Consider the following 27028-nt stretch of genomic DNA (forward strand, 5'->3'; position numbering starts at 1 on the left):
TCCAGTACCATCAGCTGGTTCCGGGCAGAGCCTTTGGCTTAGGTGCCTCCCTCTGGGTATCCGAGTTCCACCAACGTCAGGTGGTCCTTGGTAGTGCTTTCTGGCACGGGTACCTCCTGCTTAGTAATCGGGTTCCAGTAACATCAGCTGGTCCTTGGTAGTTCCATTGGCTCTTGTACCTTCGGCTAGCCATCCGGGCTCCAGTACCGTCAGCTGGTTCTCGGCAGGGTCTTTTGCTCTTGTACCTTCTGCTACATTTCCAAGTTCAAGACCCTAAAGATGATGACCCTGAAGACCGAGAAGCAGAAGAACATGAAGCTGCAGAACAAAAAGCAGAAGAACATTAAGCATAAGAATAAAAATCACAGCAAAAGATATTATCTAAATTATAAGCAGAAGAAGACTAAGCAGTGTATGGTGGTGAGTCCCTTCCTCCTTGTGGTGCCCCTGTAAAAAACCTGAGGCTGCAGGCCAAACTGAACACGGACAAATCCTGTTGTAAATCTTTTGTGACAGGCAGAACAGAAGGTGTAATCTTCAAACTTTTATAGATAACAACTACAGGAAGGCCTGGCTGTCACAAATAAGAATATGATGAAGAAGAAGAATATGAAGAAGATGAAGAAGTTGATTATGAAGAAGAATAATAGTTGAATAAAAAGAATATGAAGAATGTAAAAAAATAAAATAATACAAAGAAGGTGAAGAAGAAGAAGATGAATAAGGTGAAGGAGAAGTTGATGGAAAAGATGATGATGCTGTTGAGGATGATGAAGAAGAAAGTGTGGGAGAAGTTAAAAAGAAGGTGAACAGCATGGAAGTAGTGAAACATAAATATCTGACTAAATATAAAAGATCGTAACATAGTCAATAGCTTTGTAACTCCGAACGTCTTAAAAAAAATATTAATTCCTGCTATTCCATTTGATTGGGCTAAACCTCTATGCCTTTAATGTCTCCTCCACCTCCCCCAATACATCCTACATTATTCTTAGTTGTTTTCCTTCATGTAGAATTAACCTACAAGGAAAGAAAGGGTTTATTTTAATTCCAATATTTTGGTCCCATTGACTTGCATTGGTATCGGGTACCGGTATCGGCGATATCCGATATTTTTTGAATATCGGCCGATACAATCCGATACCGATACTTATGGATATCGGAAGGTATCGCTCAACACTACTCATCACTACTAATTAACAGTTTTCTGTGTATAATGTATATTGACCAAAAGCTGCTTATTGGTAGGTGTGGTCCAGGAGACACGGGACACCAAGTCCTTTAGTGATAATCTCCTACTGATATAACTGATAGTGATTTTATTGAAGCAGCAATAGACAGCCTAGTAAGTGACACATTGGTGGAATCAGGGTCTTTGCCCCTACATCATGCTGCTCTCAGATTACATAGCAAAAACCTATGACAGATTCTCTTTAAAGGAATCTGTGTATTTTTCCCTTTTTAGAAGCGCACCACCACCCACCCATCTGAGTTTCTGACTGCACTTCTGATTGACATTATCATTATGTCTCTGGCAGGCAATGCACACCACTGGTGCTGCTATATCAGGCAGTTTTACCTCTGCAGTATCAAATGTGCTGTGACATTGAAGTTGGCCTTGATCTGGAGCTAACAGCATGATTCAACTCCATCTCAATCATAAGGAGCTTGTAAGCACTGCGCTGGTCTGGACACATCTGCTACATAGTAGTGGTGGCAAGTCCCTTAAAAAATTGGCAATATCAGGAGACTAGAGCCAGATTTTAATGTACTGTAAACTGCTTAAATTAAAGAATAATCAAACATTTCCTACCTATGAGGATGGATCTAACACTTTAAAATGTACATACAGCATCCCAGGTTACCGGTTGCTGCAGTGATGTTGCATTTCCTTCGGGAAGGTAATGTCATGCTCAGAGGCAAAGGAGTTCTCTTCACCAGATAAGGCACACACATGCAACACATTCTGAATCCAGGCCAGGAGGGGGAGGTCAACACTCAGATTCAGGGGAGCTTTCCTAGGCTTTATGTATCCTGACCTGGAGGAGGAGCTAGTTAGTCTCCAGGAGGGAGAGATAGAAGAAGGAACTCTGGAACTGAGAGCAGACAGAGAGGCCCGGCAGCCACGAGGGAGCTGCAGCCTCTGGAAGGACAGATAACCTGGAAGGGATGTATGTGTGGAGTAGCAGGAAGGGAAGGAGTACAGGAGAGGAACAGAGCTCAGAGGAGAACTGTGGCAGGGCACCCTCAGAGCTGAAGCGCAGTAGGACTCTAGGACACAGAACAGAACCGGAGGGCACGACACTATACGTTACCTTCCTGCACCACGACTGAGACGCAGCAGCACCTGAGGAGCCCAGGGCGTGTTAGAGTCCCTGTTAAAAGGCTCAAGCTGCCCGTTGGGCAGGTACCTGTCCCAGGACAGGGGGAAAATGGAGGACCCTGTAGGAAGCTTCAGGCAGGAGGGACCTCACCTAGAAAGGTGCTAGTTGGAAAGGCTCATGGACCTCTACTGGTACAGGAGAACACTCTCTTTCCTCTGAGCCGGCCCGACCCCAATCCTCCGTGCCTGGTACCCTGGACTGTGGCCTGTCACCCACAAGTAAACCAGGTAAAGACTTACAACTATCTCCTCTATTTATTCACCGGCTTTACCATCTACGCCACACACCATAGGACCCCTGGGGACCCTGCTTCACCTGTGGGAAGTGTAACATCTGGGCTTCCGCAAAATCCCCCAAGGGACCCCTCTAATGCAGCAACGGTCCCCCTATTGACCGAACCCCACAGGTGGTGTCACGACAAGCTTTGAACATTTAACCCCCTTTAACGTTGATGCCCAGGGCCACGGACCGGGTCGCAGCCACGTGACATCCCCCTTTGCGACCGGACCCGGTACTGAGTATCCCACTGCCCTGTGGGCGCGTCATACAGTTGCAACTGTGAAGGGTTTGTTCCATTCCTAACAGAAATAAAACCTTATGTACTGTGGAAGATGTAAAAACTGGGTACTTAAGGCTTCATTCAGATGTCCATGAATCACGTATGTGTTTCTCTGTGATTTTCACACACAGAACACTTACCCATTGAAGTCTATGATGCTAATCACATCTTCATTTTTTTTCCTCTTGTGTCTGCAAAAAAATCATGGAGACATGTCCATTTTTAATCAGTGTCAGGGATCAAAATTACCCATACAGTTCTATGGGTCTGTAAAAATCATGGACAGTATATGGATGGTATCTGTGATTTGAGGGGTTGTCCCCTTTTGAAAATCGCAATCCCTGTATGCAATTTCTTTTCCAAAAATAAAACGCACTTTACTCACCATCCCCGGGTCCACCACTGGTCTCTGCTGCTAGTCACAGTGTCTAACATTGTCTGCAGTGTTGACATCCTGGAACATGTCAGTGTGGACGCAGCCAAAGGTCATTGTATAATATGGAACAAAACAAGTCGATGGAAGTATTCCTTTAAAAAAACCTGTTATTGTTTCGTCAGCTTCATGCATGTTACATATTGGTGCCACTCCAAAAGTTGTCAGAATGGAAAGAATGAATAATGCAGTATTACAAATGAGTAAAAATTGACAAAAGCCGGGAAGCGGCATTATATAGTCTTTAATACATACCTGTTTTATAACACAGGCATTTCCTATTTTGCAGGTGAATCTACTGCCACAAATGATGCAGATATTATGCATGAAGGATGAGATCTGTCGGCTGGCTGCACATTTCCCAGGTATACGGCGACATAAAACATTTCTCTTTCAAGATTCTACTGTTTGTATTATTCAATGACACTTGAAAAGCAGCTATAGCAGCGTCTCTTTCCTCCTAAATATGTAAGAATTACTGAGCAAATACAGAATGCAAAGTGTTTGAAAGCAATCCAGCAAAGCCTTCACGCAGTGCTCTGCCAGCTTCATTGTTTTGCATTATATGCCCCCAAAAATCCCTCTAAAGCAATGCAAATGTATTAGACAACCTCAGATTAATCTTTTCAGGACCCCAAACACGCTAAAAACCGTGTATACTCACCTCCAGCAGTGGCGCCGATCCAGCGCTGTCAACTCCGCTGTTCCCAGAGAGTGACAGTATTGTGTCACGTGTAGGCCGCATCCCGTGGGCGGCAGCTCTTTGGCTGCGGGCCATCCATATTCTGTCAGGGCAGCCGTCCACTCCACTCTGATGTAATAGTAAAGGCTGCAGCTGTCGAGCGGCCGCTCATTGGCTACAACTTGCATGTGGTACAATAAGCCACACAACTCTCAGCGGCATGACATACCTGGAATGGCGCCTCTGCAGGAGGTGAGTATACATGGTTTTTACTTTAATTAGGGTCCTGAATTGATTAAACTGAGATTGACCAGTAGTGCACAACCCCATTAAATGATTTATATTTTTATATTTTAGTTTTGTCTTGCTTCAATGCATAGGAAATGATAAAAGAACTAAACTACCCACACTGTGCAGTTTTGCCCTACATTCACTAATCACTTTATCTGTTCCCTAAATTTATGAATAGTGTGGTAAGAAAGACACTTTATAACGGCAACAAAATGGGACCTTGACGTCTTGTCTGGTAAGGTGGATCTTTGAAGGCCTTGGTCCAGATAACTAGTTGTTATGCAGCAGAGAGTAATGACTTTGGTGCAGCAGGGAGGTCCGGATGGAACAATGGAAGCCGAGGTTACTGGATTTAATAAAGCGGATTAGACTCAGCGATGAGGAACTGAGACGAACTGTGTAACGTGGCTGATCTGATTAAACAATATAGCAAAAATTAGTTGGTCACAGTGTCCAATGCAGAGCTGATAGTGGTGCAGCAGAGGTGGCTCAGCTACAAAAAAGACCTGAGTTTGTCACACAGTTCAATGCAACACTGGCAGTGTTATAGCAGAATTGATGCAATGGTTTAGCAGAGATGAGTTTGTTGGAGTCGCAAACTCAGAGCTCGATTTGTCTCTCTTTTAAATCCAGAAGAAGTAACACACATTATACGTAAGTCATACAAACCTACGGGTTTTAGCACGGTTGACTGCCCATATTATGTGTATGAGGATGACTCAACTAACAGATGTCTGGTGATAGAAATGTTGGGCACATTGAATTTATGTATGCTAAATCCGTCTTTTCTCAGGGCAGATAAGCCACAGCCAGAAGAGTCTGGCAGTGTCTTATTCTTCCCTCCCCATTGAAAAACCATGAACACTCAGTTGTGCATGCAGCACCAGTATGGTGGCGTCGGGAGGAAGAGCTGTCCCCAGAAACAGTGTTGTTTCCTTGACACTTCCACGTGCACATGTTCAGTATTTGGTCAGTTTTTTACCTTAGTATGTGTAAGCCAAAACCAGAAGTGGGTGATAAATACAGAAGTGGTGACGAGTTTCTATTATACTTTTTCTCTGACTGTCCCACTCCTGGTTTTGGCTTACAAATACTGAGGTAAAACACTGACGAAATACTGAACATGTGAAGGTGACGTTACCTGAAGTGTATATTCAGCCTTCGGCCATGTAGTGTAAACACAACTCACAAAACATTACATGTGGATGGGGTTTTTATGTAGCGAAAAAATGAAAGAAGAAATCTGAGCATGCTGAGAATTTTGCTTCTGAAAGCTGCAGATTTATTTCCACCACAGATTTCACCCTTCTCCTTAGCACAAGCCAGTTCAATATGCGATATTTCAGTGGATTCACTGTGGTTTTCACTGCAGAAAAAGTACAAAATGTGCTGTCTTAGCACAAAGTCTCTATTTTGAGCCCACAAATTGAGCAATTTGGTCAGTAATGCCCATGCTTAGTTTCTTAACCTCCTAACCCCTTTACCCCCAAGGGTGGTTTGCACGTTAATGACCGGGCCAATTTTTACAATTCTGACCACTGTCCCTTTGTGACGTTATAACTCTGGAACGCTTCAACGGATCCCAGTGATTCTGACATTGTTTTCTCGTGACATATTGTACTTCATGACCATGGTAAAAATTCTTTGATAGTACCTGCGTTTATTTGTGAAAAAAATGGAAATTTGGCGAAAATTATGAAAATTTCGCAATTTTCCAACTTTGAATTTTTATGCAATTAAATCACAGAGATATGTCACACAAAATACTTAATAAGTAACATTTCCCACATGTCTACTTTACATCAGCACAATTTTGGAACCCAAATTTTTTTTTGTTAGGGAGTTATAAGGGTTAAAAGTTGACCAGCAATTTCTCATTTCTACAACACCATTTTTTTTTAGGGACCACATCTCATTTGAAGTCATTTTGAGGGGTCTATATGATAGAAAATACCCAAGTGTGACACCATTCTAAAAACTACACCCCTCAAGGTGCTCAAAACCATATTCAAGAAGTTTATTAACCCTTCTGGTGCTTCACAGGAATTTTTTGAATGTTTAAATAAAAATGAACATTTAACTTTTTTTCACAAAAAATTTAATTCAGCTCCAATTTGTTTAATTTTACCAAGGGTAACAGGAGAAAATAGACCCCAAACATTGTTGTACAATTTGTCCAGAGTACGACAATACCCCACATGTGGGGGTAAACCACTGTTTGGGCGCATGGCAGAGCTCGGAAGCGAAGGAGTGCCATTTGACTTTTCAATGCAAAATTGACTGGAATTGAGATGGGACGCCATGTTTCGTTTGGAGAGCCCCTGATGTGCCTAAACATTGAAACCCCCCACAAGTGACACCATTTTGGAAAGTAGACCCACTAAGGAACTTATCTAGAGGTGTGGTGAGCACTTTGACCCACCAAGTGCTTCACAGAAGTTTATAATGTAGAACCGTAAAAATAAAAAATCATATTTTTTCACAAAAATTAACTTTCCGCCCCCAATTTTTTATTTTCCCAAGGGTAAGAGAAGAAATTGGACCGCAAAAGTTGTTGTACAATTTGTCCTGAGTACGCTGATACCCCATATGTGGGGGTAAACCACTGTTTGGGCGGATGGGAGAGCTCAGAAGGGAAGGAGCGCCGTTTGACTTTTCGATGCAAAATTGACAGGAATTGAGATGGGACGCCATGTTGGGTTTGGAGAGCCACTGATGTGCCTAAACATTGAAACCCCCCACAAGTGACACCATTTTGGAAAGTAGACCCCCTAAGGAACTTATCTAGAGGTGTGGTGAGCACTTTGACCCATAATAAAGCGTTGTTTTTTGCCTCGTTTTTTTTTTTTTTTCTTACGGTGTTTACTGAAGGGGTTAACTAGTGGGCCAATTTTATAGGTCGGGCCGTTACGGACGCGGCGATACTAAATATGTGTACTTTTATTGTTTTTTTTTAAATTTAGATAAAGAAATGTATTTAGGGGAATAATATTTTTTTTTTTTCATTATTTAGGAATATTTTTTTAAATTTTTTTTTACACATTTTGAAATTTTTTTTAAACTTTTTTACATTGTCCCAGGGGGGACATCACAGATCAGTGATCTGACAGTGTGCACAGCACTCTGTCAGATCACCGATCTGATAGGAGTGCAGGCTGCTTCACAGTGCCTGCTCTGAGCAGGCTCTGTGAAGCCACCTCCCTCCCTGCAGGACCCGGATCCGCGGCCATCTTGGATCCGGGCATGGAACAAGCAGGGAGGGAGGTAAGACCCTCGCAGCAACGCGATCACATCGCATTGCTGCGGGGTACTCAGGGAAGCCCGCAGGGAGCCCCCTCCCTGCGGGAAGCTTCCCTATACCGCCAGCACATCGCGATCATCTTTGATCGCGGTGTGCCAGGGGTTAATGTGCCGTGGGCGGTCCGTGACCGCTCCTGGCACATAGTGCCGGATGTCAGCTGCGATAAACAGCTGACACCCGGCCGCGATCGGCGGCGCTCCCCCTGTGAGCGCCGCCGATCGCGCTGGACGTACTATCCCGTCCGTGGTCATGGGGGCCCACCCCACCTCGACGGGATAGTACGTCCGATGTCAGAAAGGGGTTAATGACCACCCATACGACTTAAAACTGACCTGCGATATAAGAGACTAGCATCCTCTGACGGGTGACAATCCAGCAGCTGTCGGCTGTACACTATAGCTGACAACTTGCTGCATCAGCCACGATCAGTGTTGGCACAGACTGGTTTTCTTAACCCCTTAAATACTGCTGTCAATAGTGACTACAGCATCTAGATGGTTAACAGAGTGTGGGGGCTTCCTCTTTTAACTACATCAACACCCAGAGATCATGATCATGTGGTCCCGATGTTTGCCATGGCAATTCAAGGCCAAATAACAGCCTTAGAGCCTGCCAGTTATAGCGGCCTGTTCAGAAGTTAGAAACATTGAGATGGTAAAAATACACTTCTTCATTCCTGTCGTATCACTTTGCATTAATTCCTGAAAATCACCTGAAAGGTTAATAAACCTACTGAAAGCAATTTTGAATACGTTGAGGGGGTCTGTTTTTAAAATGGCATCACTTTTTGTGGTTTTCCAATATATAGGACACCCAAAGCCACTACAATCCGGGATAGGTCCCTAAAAAATAATTTTGTAAAACATAAAAAATTACTGCTACATTGTTAAACCTTTTAAAATGTTAACAAAATAAAACAACATTTTACAAATGGTGCTGATGCAAGGCAGAGATGTGGGAAATGTTATTTATTAATGTTTTTGTGTGATATAACTATCTGGATTAAAGGGATAATCATTCAAAGTTTGAAATTTTTGTCAAATTTCTGATCTTTTTTATAAATGAACACACAACATATCAACCTAAGCGCACCATTATCATGAAGTATAATGTGTCACAAATCAATGGGACATGATGATTTCCAGAGTTATTGCTACATAAAGTGACAATAAAAATGTTGGCCTGGTCATTAAGGGGTTAAATCTGTTGTAGCATTGTGTAAATCTGTCCCTTCTGCCTGTTTTATCTGGAGCTCATTATATGTTGCTTGCAGGCTCATTACATGTTAGTAAATGTGGCCCTACTCAGGGCTGCCACTAGGAATTTTGGGGCCCCATGCAGGCAAAATTTCCGGGGCCCCCTTGAGACTCCGCCCAGGCTCCACCCCAGCCCCACCTCCACTATTCGAACTGTCCACAGTCAAAAGATTTTTTAAACCGCCACCACGACAAAGGTAGACTCTTTTGGCTGGGCCCTACTCTAACCTATTAAACATTTGTTAAAATATCCAGTACAATTTAGGTATAATTTAATTTATTTTTAATTTTTAAAATGACCAATAATATCACATACAGGGGACAAATACCACTGCACCATGACCAGACGCCATATTACCACCACACAGTGACCTATAATACCACGTACAAGGAACAAATACCAACACAACACATCCATGCCACATATTACCACCACATGACCAATAATACCACATACAAGGAACAAATACCACCATACCATGACCAGACCACATATTACCACCACATAGTGACCAAATAATAGCACATACAAGGAACAAATACCACCACACCACGGCCAGACAACATATTACCACCACATAGTGACTGAATACTAAAATACTGACCAGTAATAAAAAAACAATACAAATATCGCCATAAGTGCCATTATACACAGGAGATCTGTACTTAGTATGCAGTGGCTGTGTACATGTAATACAGTGATCACTGGTGACATTATACACAGTAGCTCTGTATATAGTGTATAGTATAAAGGTAAAATAGTGATCACTGGTGACATTGTACACAAGACCGCTGTATATAGTATACAGTGTATAGTGTCATTGTACAGGTAACATACTGACTCACCAGTGACATCTCTACGTGAAGTCCTTCATCTTCACTTTTCATCTTCAGCACAGACCGCCGTCACTTCTTCCAGTCAGGGTTCGTCTCTGCACAGTAACACAGTTATCTAGAGCACTGCTTGCAGACCACATTACTTATTTTTTTCCCAAATTCTAAACACCAGATGAAGAAAAAAAGGCGACAGTGTTGCTCTGCACAGTAATAGGACCGCCTCCCCTATTTGAAACAGTATCCTCAAAATAAAACAAATACATCACTGCAGTAATAATATCCCCATCCTGGCCCCCGTGTGTCTCATTCCTAGCTCCAGCCATATGTTCTCCCATCCTGCCTCCATGTGATGTCCCATGATCCTCCCCATCTGTCCCATGATCCTGCCTCATCTGCCCCATGATCCTGCTCCATCTGTCTCCATTATGCCAAATGATTCTGCACCATGTGTCTCCATCCTGCCCCATGATACTGCCCCATCTGTCTCAATCCTGCCCCATCTGTCTCCATCCTACCCCATATTCCTGCCCCATCTGTCTCCATCCTGCCCCCAGTGTCTCCATCCTGCCCCCTGTGTCTCCCATCCTGCCACCTGTTATGAAAGGTAATTCAGTACCACAATGGACATAGAGGTCAGCGCATATACAGTGACCTGGCAATAACCCAAAAAACAAGAACGAGCTCTGAGACGTGGGAACTCTGTTGACCGCAATCCCTAATCCTCTCCAACCACACTAAAGGCAGCCGTGGATTGCGCCTAACGCTCCCTGTGCAACTTGGCACGGCCTGAGAAACTAGCTAGCCTGAAGATAGAAAAATAAGCCTACCTTGCCTCAGAGAAATACCCCAAAGGAAAAGGCAGCCCCCACATATAATGACTGTGAGTTAAGATGAAAAGACAAACGTAGAGATGAAATAGATTTAGCAAAGTGAGGCCCAACTTTCTGAACAGAGCGAGGATAGGAAAGGTAACTTTGCGGTCAACACAAAATCCTACAAAAACCACGCAAAGGGGGCAAAAAGACCCTCCGTACCGAACTAACGGCACGGAGGTACACCCTCTGCGTCCCAGAGCTTCCAGCAAGCAGAAAAAAACAAATTGACAAGCTGGACAGAAAAAAACAGCAAACAAAAAGCAAAGAGGAACTTAGCTATGCAGAGCAGCAGGCCACAGGAACGATCCAGGAGGAAACAGGTCCAATACTAGAACATTGACTGGAGGCCAGAATCAAAGCACTAGGTGGAGTTAAATAGAGCAGCACCTAACGACTTCACCACATTACCTGAGGAAGGAAACTCAGAAGCCGCAGTACCACTTTCCTCCACCAACGGAAGCTAACAGAGAGAACCAGCCGAAGTACCACTTGTGACCACAGGAGGGAGCTCTGCCACAGAATTCACAACAGCCACCGTGTCTCCCATACTGCCCTGTGCCGCCATCCCACCCCTTGTCTCCATCCTGCCCCATGATCCTGCACCATGTGTCTCCATCATGTCCCATATTTCTGCCCCATATTCTTGCCCCATCTGTCTCCATCCTGCACCATGTTTCCATCCTGCCCCATGATCCTGCACCATCTGTCTCCATCCTGCCCCATATGTCTCCATCCTGCACAATGTCTCCATCCTGCCCCCTGTGTCTCCATCCTGCCCCGTGTCTCCAAGCCTGCCGTGTCTCCCATCCTGCCCCATGTCTTCCATCCTGCCTCTTGTCTACATTCTGCCCCGTGTCTCCCATCCTGCCTCCATCCTGCCCCCGTGTCTCCATTCTGCCCCTTGTCTACATTCTGCCCCCGTGTCTCCCATCCTGCAATCCTGCCCCCTGTCTCCATTCTACCCCTTGTCTACATTCTGCCCCGTGTCTCCCATCCTGCCCCATGTCTCCCATCCTGCCCCTTGTCTACATTCTGCCCCGTGTCTCCCATCCTGTCATCCTGCCCCTTGTCTCCATTCTGCCCCTTGTCTCCATTCTGCCCCTGTGTCTCCCATCCTACCTCCATCCTGCCCCCGTGTCTCCATTCTGCCCCTTGTCTACATTCTGCCCCTGTGTCTCCCATCCTACCTCCATCCTGCCCCATCTCCATTCTGCCCCTGTGTCTCCCATCCTACCTCCATCCTGCCCCATCTCCATTCTGCCACTTGTCTCCATTCTGCCCCTGTGTCTCCCATCCTACCTCCATCCTGCCCCATCTCCATTCTGCCCCTTGCCTACATTCTGCCCCCATGACTCCCATCCAGCCCTCATCCTGCCCCGGTGTCTCCCGTTCTGTCCCATGTCTCCCATCCTGCCCCGTGTCTTCCATCCTTCCTCCATCCTGCCCCGTGTCTCCATTCTGCCCCTTGTCTACATTCTTCCCCTGTGTCTCCCATCCTGCCTTCATCCTGCCCCCATGTCTCCATTCTGCCCTGCCTCCATTCTGACCATTGTCTCCATTCTGCCCCTTGTCTACATTCTGCTTCCTTGTCTCCCATCCAGCCCTCATCCTGCCCCGTTTCTCCCATTCTGTCCCGTGTCGTGTCTCCCATCCTGCCTCATGTCTCCCATCCTGCGCCGTGTCTCCCATCCTGCCTCATGTCTCCCATCCTGCCCCGTGTCTCCCTTCCTGCCCCCGTGTCTCCAATCTTGCCCCCATCTTTCCAATTCTGCCCCCCAACCCCCCGTGTCTCAATTCTGCCCTGGGCGCTTTCAATAGAAATTAAACCTTTCTTCTTTCCTTGCCGTGCACCTGCGGTGAAGTTCCCTCCAGGCGTTTCAAACGCGCACTCACCAGTGAGTAACAATGACGTCATACACAGGCGATGTGTGTGCTGACGTTAGCTGCCAGCCTCCGATTGGCTGGCCGCTTTAACTATTGCCATGCATGCCCGGGCCCGCACGGGCGCAGGTTCAGTTACTGCAGAAGCCTGCCGCGGGGACCTGATTAGCAGAAGAGACGGGGCCCGATGGTGGCCTCCTCTGCTGGTTGGGACTCATACACTAGTCAGAGCAGTAATGTCCTGATGGTGGCCTGTTGTGAATTCTGTGGTCAAGCTCCCTCCTGTGGTCATGAGTAGTACTGCGGCTGGTTCTGGCTTCCTCTGGTGGATGTGAGTGGGGCTGCGGCTTCTGAGTTTCCTTCCTCAGGTGACGAGGTTAAGTCGTTAGGTGCTGCTCTATTTAACTCCACCTAGTTCTTTGTTCCTGGCCTCCAGTCAATGTTCCAGTATTGGTCTTGCTCTCTCCTGGATCGTTCTTGTGGCCTGTCTGCCCTGCATAAGCTAAGTTCTGCTTGTGTTACTTTTGTTTGCTGTTTTTTCTGTCCAGCTTGCTATATTGGTTTTTCCTGCTTGCTGGAAGCTCTGGGACGCAGAGGGAGCACCTCCGTGCCGTTAGTCGGTACGGAGGGTCTTTTTGCCCCCTCTGCGTGGTTGTTTGTAGGTTTTTGTGCTGACCGCAAAGCTATCTTTCCTATCCTCGGTCTATTCAGTAAGTCGGGCCTCACTTTGCTAAAACCTATTTCATCTCTGTGTTTGTATTTTCATCTTTACTCACAGTCATTATATGTGGGGGGCTGCCTTTTCCTTTGAGGAATTTCTCTGAGGCAAGGTAGGCTTATTTTTCTATCTTCAGGGATAGCTAGTTTCTCAGGCTGTGCCCGAGGCGCCTAGGTCTGGTCAGGAGCGCTCCACGGCTACCTCTAGTGTGGTGTGATAGGATTAGGGATTGCGGTCAGCAGAGTTCCCACGTCCCAGAGCTCATCCTATGCTATTATTTACTATCAGGTCACTTTGTGTGCTCTTAACCACCAGGTCTATTGTGTTTCTGAATCACCAGTTCATAACAGTACTGGAGGCCCAAAGTACTAATGCTTCTTAATAGAGGGAAAAGAGAAGTTCTGAGACCATTTTTTTTTCTCTGCACTGTGTTTTGCCTTTCTTTTACCCTAGACATTTGGGTGGTTCAGGACACAGGTGTAGTGATGGACATTAAAGGTCTGTTTTCTTGTGTGGATCATCTCGCTGCAAGAGTACAAAATATTCAAGACATTGTGGTTCAGAAATCTATGTTAGAACCTAGAATCACCTGACTTATTTTCTCGAGATAGAGCTAAGTTTCTGAATTTCAAAAATAATTGTAAACTGTTTCTGGCTTTGAAACCCCGCTCCTCTGGTGACCCAGTTCAACAAGTTAAGATTATTATTTCTTTTTTACGTGGCGACCCTCAAGACTGGGCATTTTCCCTTGCGCCAGGAGATCCTGCATTATGCGATATTGATGCGTTTTTTCTGGCGCTCAGATTGCTGTATGATGAACCTATTTCAGTGGATCAGGCAGAAAAAAATTTTCTGGCTCTGTGTCAGGGTCAGGATAAGGTAGAGATATATTGTCAGAAGTTTAGGAAGTGGTCTGTGCTCACTCAATGGAATGAATGTGCGCTGGCAGCTATTTTCAGAAAGGGTCTCTCTGAAGCCCTTAAGGATGTCATGGTGGGATTGCCTATGCCTGTTGGTCTGAATGAGTCTATGTCTTTGGCCATTCAGATCGATCGACGCTTACGTGAGCGTAAAAATGTGCACCATTTGGCGGTATTATCTGAGCATAAACCTGAGCCTATGCAATGTGATAGGACTTTGACCAGAGCTGAACGGCAAGAACACAGACGTCGGAATGGGCTGTGTTTTTATTGTGGTGATTCCACTCATGCTATCACCGATTGTCCTAAGCGCACTAAGCGGTTCGCTAGGTCTGTCACCATTGGTACGGTACAGTCGAAATTTCTTTTGTCCGTTACTTTGATCTGCTCTTTGTCATCCTATTCTGTCATGGCATTTGTGGATTCAGGCGCTGCCCTGAATTTGATGGACTTGGACTTTGCTAGGCGCTGTGGGTTTTTCTTGGAGCCCTTGCAGTATCCTATTCCGTTGAGAGGAATTGATGCTACGCCTTTGGCCAAGAATAAGCCTCAGTATTGGACCCAATTGACCATGTGCATGGCTCCTGCACATCAGGAGGATATCCGCTTTCTGGTGTTGCATAATCTGCATGATGTGGTCGTTTTGGGGTTGCCATGGCTACAAGTCCAGAACCCAGTATTGGATTGGAAATCTATGTCTGTGTCCAGCTGGGGTTGTCAGGGGGTACATGGTGATGTTCCATTTCTGTCTATTTCATCATCCACCCCTTCTGAGGTCCCAGAGTTCTTGTCGGATTACCGGGATGTATTTGATGAGCCCAAGTCCAGTGCCCTACCTCCGCATAGGGACTGCGATTGTGCTATCGATTTGATTCCTGGTAGTAAGTTTCCTAAAGGTCGACTGTTTAATTTACCTGTGCCTGAGCACGCCGCTATGCGGAGTTACGTAAAGGAATCCTTGGAGAAGGGTCATATTCGCCCGTCGTCGTCGCCATTGGGAGCAGGGTTCTTTTTTGTGGCCAAGAAGGATGGTTCGCTGAGACCTTGTATTGATTACCGCCTTCTAAACAAAATCACAGTCAAATTTCAGTACCCCTTGCCGCTGCTGTCTGATTTGTTTGCTCGGATTAAGGGGGCTAGTTGGTTCACCAAGATAGATCTTCGTGGTGCGTATAATCTTGTGCGTATTAAACAGGGCGATGAATGGAAAACAGCATTTAATACGCCCGAGGGCCATTTTGAGTACCTGGTTATGCCATTCGGGCTTTCTAATGCTCCATCAGTATTTCTGTCCTTTATGCATGACATCTTCCGAGAGTACCTGGATAAATTCCTGATTGTATACTTGGATGATATTTTGGTCTTCTCGGATGATTGGGGAGTCTCACGTGAAGCAGGTTAGAATGGTGGTCCAGGTCCTGCGTGCGAATTCTTTGTTTGTGAAGGGGTCAAAGTGTCTCTTTGGTGTTCAGAAGGTTTCATTTTTGGGTTTCATTTTTTCCCCTTCTACTATCGAGATGGACCCTGTTAAAGTTCAGGCCATTTATGATTGGACTCAGCCGACATCTCTGAAGAGTCTGCAAAAGTTCCTGGGCTTTGCTAATTTTTATAGTCGCTTCATCAATAATTTTTCTAGTATTGCTAAACCGTTGACTGATTTAACCAAGAAAGGTGCTGACGTGGTCAATTGGTCTTCTGCTGCTGTGGAAGCTTTTCAGGAGTTGAAGCGTCGTTTTTCTTCTGCCCCTGTGTTGTGCCAACCAGATGTTTCGCTCCCGTTCCAGGTCGAGGTTGATGCTTCTGAAATTGGAGCAGGAGCTGTTTTGTCGCAAAGAAGTTCTGATGGCTCGGTGATGAAACCATGTGCCTTCTTTTCCAGGAAGTTTTCGCCTGCTGAGCGTAATTATGATGTTGGCAATCGAGAGTTGCTGGCCATGAAGTGGGCATTCGAGGAGTGGCGTCATTGGCTAGAAGGAGCTAAGCATCGCGTGGTGGTCTTGACTGATCACAAGAACTTGACGTATCTCGAGTCTGCCAAACGGTTGAATCCTAGACAGGCTCGTTGGTCGCTGTTTTTCTCCCGTTTTGACTTTGTGGTTTCGTACCTTCCGGGCTCTAAAAATGTGAAGGCGGATGCCCTGTCTAGGAGTTTTGTGCCCGACTCTCCGGGTTTGCCTGAGCCGGCGGGTATTCTCAAAGAGGGGGTAATTTTGTCTGCCATCTCCCCTGATTTGCGGCGGGTGCTGCAAAAATTTCAGGCTAATAGACCTGACCGTTGCCCAGCGGAGAAACTGTTTGTCCCTGATAAATGGACGAGTAGAGTTATCTCTGAGGTTCATTGTTCGGTGTTGGCTGGTCATCCTGGAATCTTTGGTACCAGAGATTTAGTGGCTAGATCCTTTTGGTGGCCGTCTCTGTCGCGGGATGTGCGTTCGTTTGTGCAGTCCTGTGGGATTTGTGCTCGGGTTAAGCCCTGCTGTTCTCGTGCCAGTGGGTTGCTTTTGCCCTTGCCAGTCCCGAAGAGGCCCTGGACGCATATCTCTATGGATTTTATTTCGGATATCCCCATCTCTCAAAAAATGTCGGTCATTTGGGTTGTTTGTGATCGCTTCTCTAAGATGGTCCATTTGGTACCTTTGTCTAAATTGCCATCCTCCTCTGATTTGGTGCCATTGTTTTTCCAGCATGTGGTTCGTTTACATGGCATTCCAGAGAACATCGTTTCTGACAGAGGTTCCCAGTTTGTTTCGAGGTTTTGGCGAGCCTTTTGTGCTAGGATGGGCATTGATTTGTCTTTTTCCTCGGCTTTCCATCCTCAGACAAATGGCCAAACTGAACGAACCAATCAGACCTTGGAAACATATCTGAGATGTTTTCTTTCTGCTGATCAGGATGATTGGGTGTCCTTTTTGCCTTTGGCTGAGTTCGCCCTTAATAATCGGGCCAGCTCGGCTACTTTGGTTTCGCCGTTTTTCTGCAATTCTGGTTTCCATCCTCGTTTCTCTTCAGGGCAGGTTGAGTCTTCGGACTGTCCTGGTGTGGATACTGTGGTGGATAGGTTGCAGCAGATTTGGACTCATGTAGTGGACAATTTGACATTGTCCCAGGAGAAGGCTCAACGTTTCGCTAACCGCAGGCACTGTGTGGGTCCCCGACTTCGTGTTGGGGATTTGGTTTGGTTGTCGTCTCGTTATATTCCTATGAAAGTTTCCTCTCCTAAGTTTAAGCCTCGTTTCATTGGTCCATATAGGATTTCTGAGGTTCTTAATCCAGTGTCTTTTCGTTTGACCCTTCCTGCTTCTTTTTCCATCCATAATGTATTCCATAGGTCATTGTTGCGGAGATACGTGGCACCTGTGGTTCCATCCGTTGATCCTCCTGCCCCGGCTTTGGTTGAGGGGGAGTTGGAGTATATAGTGGAGAAGATTTTGGATTCTCATATTTCGAGACGGAAACTCCAGTACCTGGTTAAGTGGAAGGGTTGTGGTCAGGAAGATAATTCCTGGGTCTTTGCCTCTGATGTTCATGCTGCCGATCTGGTTCGTGCCTTTCATTTGGCTCATCCTGGTCGGCCTGGGGGCTCTGGTGAGGGTTCGGTGACCCCTCCTCAAGGGGGGGGTACTGTTGTGAATTCTGTGGTCAAGCTCCCTCCTGTGGTCATGAGTAGTACTGCGGCTGGTTCTGTCTATGAGCTTCCTCTGGTGGATGTGAGTGGGGCTGCGGCTTCTGAGTTTCCTTCCTCAGGTGACGAGGTTAAGTCGTTAGGTGCTGCTCTATTTAACTCCACCTAGTTCTTTGTTCCTGGCCTCCAGTCAATGTTCCAGTATTGGTCTTGCTCTCTCCTGGATCGTTCTTGTGGCCTGTCTGCCCTGCATAAGCTAAGTTCTGCTTGTGTTACTTTTGTTTGCTGTTTTTTCTGTCCAGCTTGCTATATTGGTTTTTCCTGCTTGCTGGAAGCTCTGGGATGCAGAGGGAGCACCTCCGTGCCGTTAGTCGGTACGGAGGGTCTTTTTGCCCCCTCTGCGTGGTTGTTTGTAGGTTTTTGTGCTGACCGCAAAGCTATCTTTCCTATCCTCGGTCTATTCAGTAAGTCGGGCCTCACTTTGCTAAAACCTATTTCATCTCTGTGTTTGTATTTTCATCTTTACTCACAGTCATTATATGTGGGGGGCTGCCTTTTCCTTTGGGGAATTTCTCTGAGGCAAGGTAGGCTTATTTTTCTATCTTCAGGGCTAGCTAGTTTCTCAGGCTGTGCCCGAGGCGCCTAGGTCTGGTCAGGAGCGCTCCACGGCTACGTCTAGTGTGGTGTGATAGGATTAGGGATTGCGGTCAGCAGAGTTCCCACGTCCCAGAGCTCGTCCTATGTTATTATTTACTATCAGGTCACTTTGTGTGCTCTTAACCACCAGGTCTATTGTGTTTCTGAATCACCAGTTCATAACAGTGGCCCTGGCCCTACTATATTACACCAAAGACCCTCTTTATTAGTTCTGAGATTAAGAGGGGCTTGGAATATCTCCTATAGCAGTCTTTGTGTTATGCATGTCTGTAAATGCGTTTTTGTGCTCCTATGAAAACTGATGCTATCAGCTAAGGTAATTGTCCATTCATATCAATTGATTGCCTTGGCTTTTAGCAATCTATTATCTGTTATGAACATAATAATCCACAATTGTCCTGCGTTTAGCTGTACAGATTGAATTCCAAGACCTGTACAAACGACATAAATATAATAGCAGATTTTTCTAATATATATTCAGAATTCTATTCTCAGCGTCATAAAGTTAAAATCTATCGTCAATAGAGACAAACACAAATGAAGTATGGCGCCTGTTGGGTTTAACAGTGCAGAGATGACCTTCCGACTCCATGATGAAATGTAGTTTTCAGCAGAATGATGAAATTTGGCAATGATGAGCCCATATTCAGGCTGTATTTATAGGAAAGGGTTTTGTTATGGCTTGAACAATAAATATTTTGCAAGCTCTTGTCTGCCACCTGCCGGAATTTCAGAAAATGCAATGAAAAATATTCCTATAGGGAGGTGAATAGATAAATTCTAATTTACTGTCAGTGATACGTAACGTGATTATGGGTGAGTGCATGAAATCATGATATTTTCTATACAATATTGCAGTTTGTTGCTACAAATAGAGAAACTGATACAGAGTTTATCCATCTATGTAGATGCTGCATTAAACTTAAGTCTGAGAATATATTCACACAACGAGAATAGTTATCAGTAGGGTTGAGCGAAACAGATCGGCACTTTTCAAAAGTCGCCGACTTTTAGCAAAGTCGGGTTTCGTGAAACCCGACCCGATCCTACTCTGGGATCAGGTCGGCAGTCGGCGATCTCTACTTAAAAGTCGGGTTTCGTTATATATATATATATATATATATATATATGTCATTCAGGCACACACACATATATATATATATATTTATATTAACTTCAGAGCGATATAGCAGAAAAGCCGGTAATTCAATTACCAGCTTTTCATTTCTCCTGCCAAAACCCGACATGATTTGAGACATGGTTTACATACAGTAAACCATGTCATATCCCCCTTTTTTTGCATATTCCACACTACTAATGTTAGTAGTGTGTATGTGCAAAATTTCAGCGCTCTAGCTCTTAAATGTAAGGGTTAAATCGCGGAAAAAATTGGCGTGGGCTCCCGCGCAATTTTCTCCGCCAGAGTAGTAAAGCCAGTGACTGAGGCCAGATATTAATAGCCTGAAGAGGGTCCACTGTTATTGCCCCCCCCCCCTGGCTAAAAACACCTGCCCCCAGCCACCCCAGAAAAGGCACATCTGTAAGATGCGCCTATTCTGGCACTTGGCCACTCTCTTCCCATTCCCGTGTAGCTGTGGGATGTGGGGTAATGAAGGGTTAATGCCACCTTGCTATTGTAAGGTGACATTAAGCCAGATTAATAATGGAGAGGCGTCAATTATGACACATGTCCATTATTAATCCAATTGTATGAAAGAGTTAAAAAAAACACACACACAATATTAAAAAGTCTTTTAATGAAATAAACACACCGTTTGTTGTAATATTTTATTGTACGCTCAATCCACTGGCTGAAGACCCTCGCTCTGTAACAAATAAAAAATAATAAACCAACAATATACATACCTTCCGTAGATCTGTAACGTCCCACGTTGTAAATCCATCTGAAGGGGTTAAAATATTTTACAGCCAGGAGCTCTGCTAATGCAGCGCTGCTCGTGGCTGTAAACCCCAGTAAATGAAGGTAATGTAGGTCAATGGCCTGTAGTTACCTTCATTCGCGGTGATGCACCCCCTGCTGGATGTCCTCATATGACCTCGAGCCTGGGAACTTTTCCCACGCTCCAGGGACATCCAGCAGGGGGCACATCACCGCGAATGAAGGTAACTACAGGCCATTGACCTACATTACCTTCATTCACAGGGGTTTACAGCCACGAGCACAGCTGCATTAGCAGAGCTCCTGGCTGTAAAATATTTTAACCCCTTCAGATGGATTTACAACGTGGGACGTTACAGATCTTCGGAAGGTATGTATATTGTTGGTTTATTTTTTATTTGTTACAGAGAGAGGGTCTTCAGTGAGTGGATTGAGCGTACAATAAAATATTACAACAAATGGTGTGTTTATTTCATTAAAATACTTTTTAATATTGTGTGTTTTTTTTAACTCTTTCATACAATTGGATTAATAATGGATAGGTGTCATAATTGACGCCTCTCCATTATTAATCTGGCTTAATGTCACCTTACAATAGCAAGGTGGCATTAACCCTTCATTACCCCATATCCCACCGCTACACGGGAATGGGAAGAGAGTGGCCAAGTGCCAGAATAGGCGCATCTTACAGATGTGCCTTTTCTGGGGTGGCTGGGGGCAGGTGTTTTTAGCCAGGAGGGGGCCAATAACCATGGACCCTCTCCAGGCTATTAATATCTGCCCTCAGTCACTGGCTTTACTACTCTGGCGGAGAAAATTGCGCGGGAGCCCACGCCAGTTTTTCCCGCGATTTAACCCTTAAATTTAATAGCTAGAACGTCGAAATTTTGCATATACACACTACTAACAGTAGTGTGGAATATGCAAAAAAAAGTGGGATATGACATGGTTTACTGTATGTAAACCATGTCTCATATCATGTCGGGTTTTGGCAGGAGAAATGAAAAGCCGGTAATTGAATTACTGGCTTTTCTGCTATATCGCCCTGAAGAAAATGTAAAAAACCCCCCCAAAAAACCCATAGACTTACATTGGGTTTCGAGTTTCGGCCGATCCCCGACCCCGACTTTTCAATAGGATCGGCCGATTTCACTTGACCCGACTTTTGAGAAAGTCGGGTTTCGTGAAACCCGACTCGACCCTGAAAAACTAAAAGTCGCTCAACCCTAGTTATCAGAACTTTCTAATTCTTAGTAATTGAAAGCTTAGACTGGGCAGTCTTAAAATGCATCAAATTGATCAAAATGGGTCTTGTTGCCGGACTAATTTGTTTAATTGTAAGATTGTCTAGTCTACGCCACCTTTTAATTTGGCTTACTTTGTGCCGGTAATGTGAGTCACAATTCTGTCCCATTTTTGGGAGCATGATGTTGCACGTTATGCCATGACCTGTCTCAGATAAGCCACATCCCTTATTTAATATTATGTAATTCAGTTCTGCAGGTGCTGTAGGAAGGAGGACATATTTTGCAAAACATTTTTTTTGTTAAATAACTACAGTAGAAAATAAATCAGCCTAATAAAATTCAATCCAAAAAAGTTCCTCTAAGAAAGGGAGGATGGAACATTTTTTTTTTCCTGCCACTTGGATATTTATACCATCACTCGGGGCCATATAAAATTATCAACTTGAAATTTATCCTGCTATGGTCAAACTTTTAATGAACTCACCCCTAATGTGACGGTTGGAGCTGCTTCTCTTGGGTGCAACGATGTTGGGTGGTATTGAGGATGTTGCTGCTCACAACTGCTTTTCCACATTTGCATCAGTCTAGAGCATGGTTGACTCTCTGAGATGAATTTTACAAATTACTCGCTATAGATTCTGATCACAGATGTATATTACACTGCAGGTCTCCTCACAGTGCGAAATTCATGATTGCACATGTAAGATTTAAAGAACTTAAGCATTGTGGGTCTGCAGTATACTGTATACATCACATGGGAGACACTAAGACTGGTAATGGGCGGACCCCTGGAAATCCACATCCAGTTGGGTTGGACAAAAAGTTTTTAAAAAATTTTGTGTTTGTGTACCAGAACAGTCCCGGACCAGAACCCGGACCCCTTTCACTAGAGTGGGGGCCCGAACATCCAGTGTTTGCCACCCTGCCATGTGCATGACAGTGCAACAAACACTGCTTCTGATCAGTGGCAAAACTATTACTGCCGGTAAGACAGACAGCTACGGTTCCCATGCTGTCAAATGACAGCATGAGCCCACAGCTGTGATCAGAGATAAAACCGTCACTGACAACAACCGATTGGACTACTGCTCCCATCAGCCTATGGCCTGCCACCGCTAATAGCAGTGGGAGTAAGCAGCGGCTGATGGGAGTATTCATTCATTAGCCAGCGCCTGAGCTCTAAATAAATAATTAAAAAAATAAAAACAGCCTGGGTTCCCCTATATTTTTGAAAACCAGCCAGGAAGAACTGACAGCTCGGGGCTGCAACTCCGAGCTGTCAGCGTTAACAAGATTGGTTATCAAGACTTGAGGGGTCCCCATGCTATTTTTTTAATTATTTGAATAAATAATTTAAAAAAATCTATTAGATGCACCAATTCTGGAGCTTTGCTCGGCTTTTCTCACTTGCCCCGTAGTGGTAGCAAGTGGAGTTCATATTGGTGGGGCTGATGTCACTTTTGTATTGTCCGGTGATATCCAGCCCAAGGCTTAGTAATGGCGTCCATAAGACACCTATCCATTACTAATCCAATAGTTACAGTGGGGGAAATAAATATTTGATCCCTTGCTGATTTTATGTTTGCCCACTGACAAAGACATGAACAGTCTACCATTTTAAGGGTAGGTTAATTTTAATATTGAAAGACAGAATATAAAAAATAAAATCCAGAAAATTACATTGTATAAATTATATAAATGTATTTGCACATTTGCAGTGAGAAATAAGTATTTGATTCCTCTGGCAAACAAGACTTAATACTTGGTGGCAAAACCCTTGTTGGCCAGCACAGCAGTCAGACATTTTTTGTAGTTGATGATGAGGTTTGCGCACATGTCAGGAGGAATTTTGGTCCACTCCTCTTTGCAGATCACCTCTAAATCATTAAGATTTTGAGTCTGTCGCTTGGCAACTTGGAGCTTCTACCCCCTCCATAAGTTTTCTATGGGATTAAGGTCTGGAGACTGGCTAGGCCACTCCATGACCTTAATGTGCTACTTTGTGAGCTACTCCTTTGTTGCCTTGGCTGTATATTTTGGGTCATTTTCTTGCTGGATGACCCAGCCATGACCCATTTTTAATGTCCTGGTGGAGGGAAGGAGGTTGTTACTGAGGATTTTACGGTACATGGCTCCATCCATTCTACCATTAATGCGGTGAAGTAGTCCTGTGCCCTTAGCTGAGAAACACCCCCAAAACATAATGTTTCCACCTCCATGCTTGACAGTGGGGTCGGTATTTTTTGGGTCATAGGCAGCATTTCTCTTCCTCCAAACACGTCGAGTTAATGCCAAAGACCTCAATTTTTATCTCATCTGACCATAGAACCTTCTCCCAATCACTCAAGAGTCTTCCAAGTGTTCATTAGCAAACTTCAGATGGGCCTGCACATGTGCCTTCTTGATCGATCAAGGGGACCTTGCGGGAACTGCTGGATTTTAAAGCTTTACAGCGTAAAGTGTTACTAATGGTTTTCTTGGTGACTGTGGTCCCAGCTGCCTTGAGATCATTAACATGTTCCCCCCGTGTAGGCTTAGGCTGATCTCTCACCTTCCTCATGATCAAGGATACCCCACTAGGAGAGATTTTGCATGGTGTCCCAGATCGATGTCGATTTACTGTCATTTTGTTTTTCTTCCGTTTTCTTACTATTGCACCAACAGTTGTCTCCTTCTCACCCAGCGTCTTACTTATGGTTTTATAGCCCATTCCAGCTTTGTGCAGGTCTATGATATTGTACCTGACATCTTTATAAAGCTCTTTGGTCTTGCCCATGTTGTAGAGGTTTGAGTCTGACTGATTAATGGAGTCTATGGACAGGAGTCTTTTTATAAAGGACAGCTGTCTTTAGTGCAGGTAACAAGTTTATTAGGAGCAACTAACTGGTCTGTAGGAGCCAGAACTCTTAATGGTTGGTAGGGGATAAAATACTTATTCCTCACTGCAAAATGCAAATAAATTTATATAATTTATACAATTTGATTTTCTGTATGTTATTTTTGATATTCTCTCTCTCAATGTTAAAACTAACCTACCCCTAAAATTACAGACTGTTCATGTCGTCAGTGGGCAAGCTTACAAAATCAGCAAGGGATAAAAATACTTATTTCCTCCACTGTAAATTATTATCTTTTCTAAAGAAATCTATTAATGTCCTAAAATAATGTGTGGATCCTTGTCTTCTTGACAGGCAATGTCAGTTGGTTGAACATATTCGGTTGCTTGAATACTGATTTAGATGCATATTTACTGGCACACTCTGATAATAAAAATCAAAGATTAAAAGCACAAAGTGCCCAATTTCTTATTGCATTTGTACTTTTTTTTGTTTGCGCTATTTTTTGCATAAATGCATTCCATTCCCCTCCCTGTACTGATTTTTTGAACGCTAGACGATTTTCTATCATTTTGCAAAACATATGACTTTTTTCACTAAAAAAGGTTAAATGCAAAGATGAAGACCATTATTAACTTTGCTCAAAATTCAAAAACAATGTGCGCCATTTTGGGGGAAAAAAACAGCGACGAAAAACAAGACAAAAAAAACGGATAGAACCCAACCCCAACACAAACCCATTGTAGTCTATAGGGCAGTTAACATGTCTCATTTTTTACATTGAGTGTACAGTAAAAAAATGGATACATGTCCGATTTCGATCCTAGTCATGATTCAAACTAGTTCATGGAAGTATATGGGTCTGTGAAAACTCAGAGAGCACACTGATGTCATCCTACCCAGGTCCTGTCCATTTTTCACTGATTGTTTAGCAGCAGAAGCTTCACATTTTATTTTTACAGGTGAGAAAAACTGATGAAACTCTTGTCCTGACAGAAATCTGTGCATTACATGGACACCTGTTAATACGATTTAATATGATTGGCCGTCTAGAATGTATGGATATTTGTAGCCCCCCATGGCCATAATAGCTAATGACCAGGAATTAGAAAGGCCAAAAAGAAGAAATCATTACATATAGAAATGACACATTACAAATTTCTTTAATCTTTTTTTCTTCTTATGTCTATGTCTCTATAGCACTGCAGAATCTCTCAATGTGCACACGTCGCCCTGAAGAATCAACGGACAGAAAAATATCCTCTGCTGATTTTCAGTCAAGCAGTGACAAAAAGAACAATCAACACTTAATCACTCCAGGCATAAACCATTTATTTGAGAGTCTATACCAGTATGTATTACTTTTATTTACTTTACTCAGCTATATAACGCCGTTACTTCCACAGCGCTGTACATACATTATGATCACTGTCCCCAATGGGGCTCATAATCTGAATTCCCTATCAGGAAGTCTTTGGAATGTGGGAGGAAACCAGAGAACCCGGAGGAAACCCACGCAAACACGGGGAGAACATACAGACTCCTCGCAGATGTTGTCCTTGATGGGTTTGGATCCAGGACTCCAGCACTGCAAGGCTGCAGTGCTAACCATTTTTTGTAGAAACTGTTTACCCATTGCTTATTACTGTCATTATTCAAAAGTATATACATGAAGGCAGGATTAAAAGTACTATTTGAGGTATGTTGGTAATGACTGTAATTTCTCCCAGTTTTTTTTAAATTGACTGATAAAATGACTAAAAAACATATGCAGAACCCAGCAGCAATCGTTGCACATTAAATGGAGCTGCGCTTTGAAACTACACTCAATATGATTACATATGGTGCCCACTGGAGCAAACTACCGCTTAACAGTGTGGGGGGCGGTTCAGGTGTACTACCCCCATCAATCTAATATTGATGAACTATGCCTTGGGTAGGTCATCAATATGTTAGGCAAACCCTTTAACTATCAGCTGTGAAACATGCCACAGTTATTTAAAGGGGTCGTCTCACAAACTAAATACATTTTAATGAATAGAGCTTGAAATGTTAGGCTGGTTTCACATTTGTGTTTTTTGCCGCTGCGTTTTAGCGCAAAAAAACCATGCGTTTTCTTTCTATACTTAACATTAAAAACGCATGCGTTTTTTTGCATGCGTTTTGCCGCGTTTTGACGACGCATGCGTCGTTTTTATGCTTGCGTTTTGTTGCAGAAATGTAACCTGTAGTAGTTTCTAGAAGCGTTTTTTTGCTGCAAAAAAACGCATGCGTTTTTTGCGGCAAAAAAACGTATTGCTGTCTATGTAAACGCATGCGTTTTTAAGCACATGCATTTGCTTGCGTTTTTAAACGCATGCGTTTCAATAGAAAAACACAAGAATACACACTGATAAGCCACCCCCCAACCCTAACCCTAACCCTAGGGATCCTAACCCTAACCCTAACCCTAGGGATCCTAACCCTAACGCTAACCCTAGGGATCCTAACCCTAACGCTAACCCTAACCCTAGCTATTTCTGTTTATAGTGGGTTTTCTAGTTGATTTTGATGATTGGCAGCTGTCACACACTTCTCATAATGCGTTTCAAAAACGCAAACGCAGGAAAAAACGCATGTAAACGCGTC

General features: G+C 44.2%; 1 protein-coding gene across 3 annotated transcripts in view; it reads left to right on the forward strand.

Moving 5' to 3' along the window:
* CPED1 (cadherin like and PC-esterase domain containing 1) overlaps positions 1-27028 on the forward strand; it is a 486680-nt gene that overhangs the window by 135546 nt on the left and 324106 nt on the right. For all 3 annotated transcript variants that reach the window (XM_069764871.1, XM_069764872.1, XM_069764873.1), the window contains 2 exons: positions 3666-3741; positions 25601-25751. In XM_069764871.1, the coding sequence (XP_069620972.1) occupies positions 3666-3741; positions 25601-25751 (227 nt within the window). The remainder of the gene's footprint in view (positions 1-3665; positions 3742-25600; positions 25752-27028) is intronic.

Source organism: Ranitomeya imitator, chromosome 4, assembly GCF_032444005.1.
Source record: "Ranitomeya imitator isolate aRanImi1 chromosome 4, aRanImi1.pri, whole genome shotgun sequence".
Taxonomy (NCBI): Eukaryota; Metazoa; Chordata; class Amphibia; order Anura; family Dendrobatidae; genus Ranitomeya; species Ranitomeya imitator.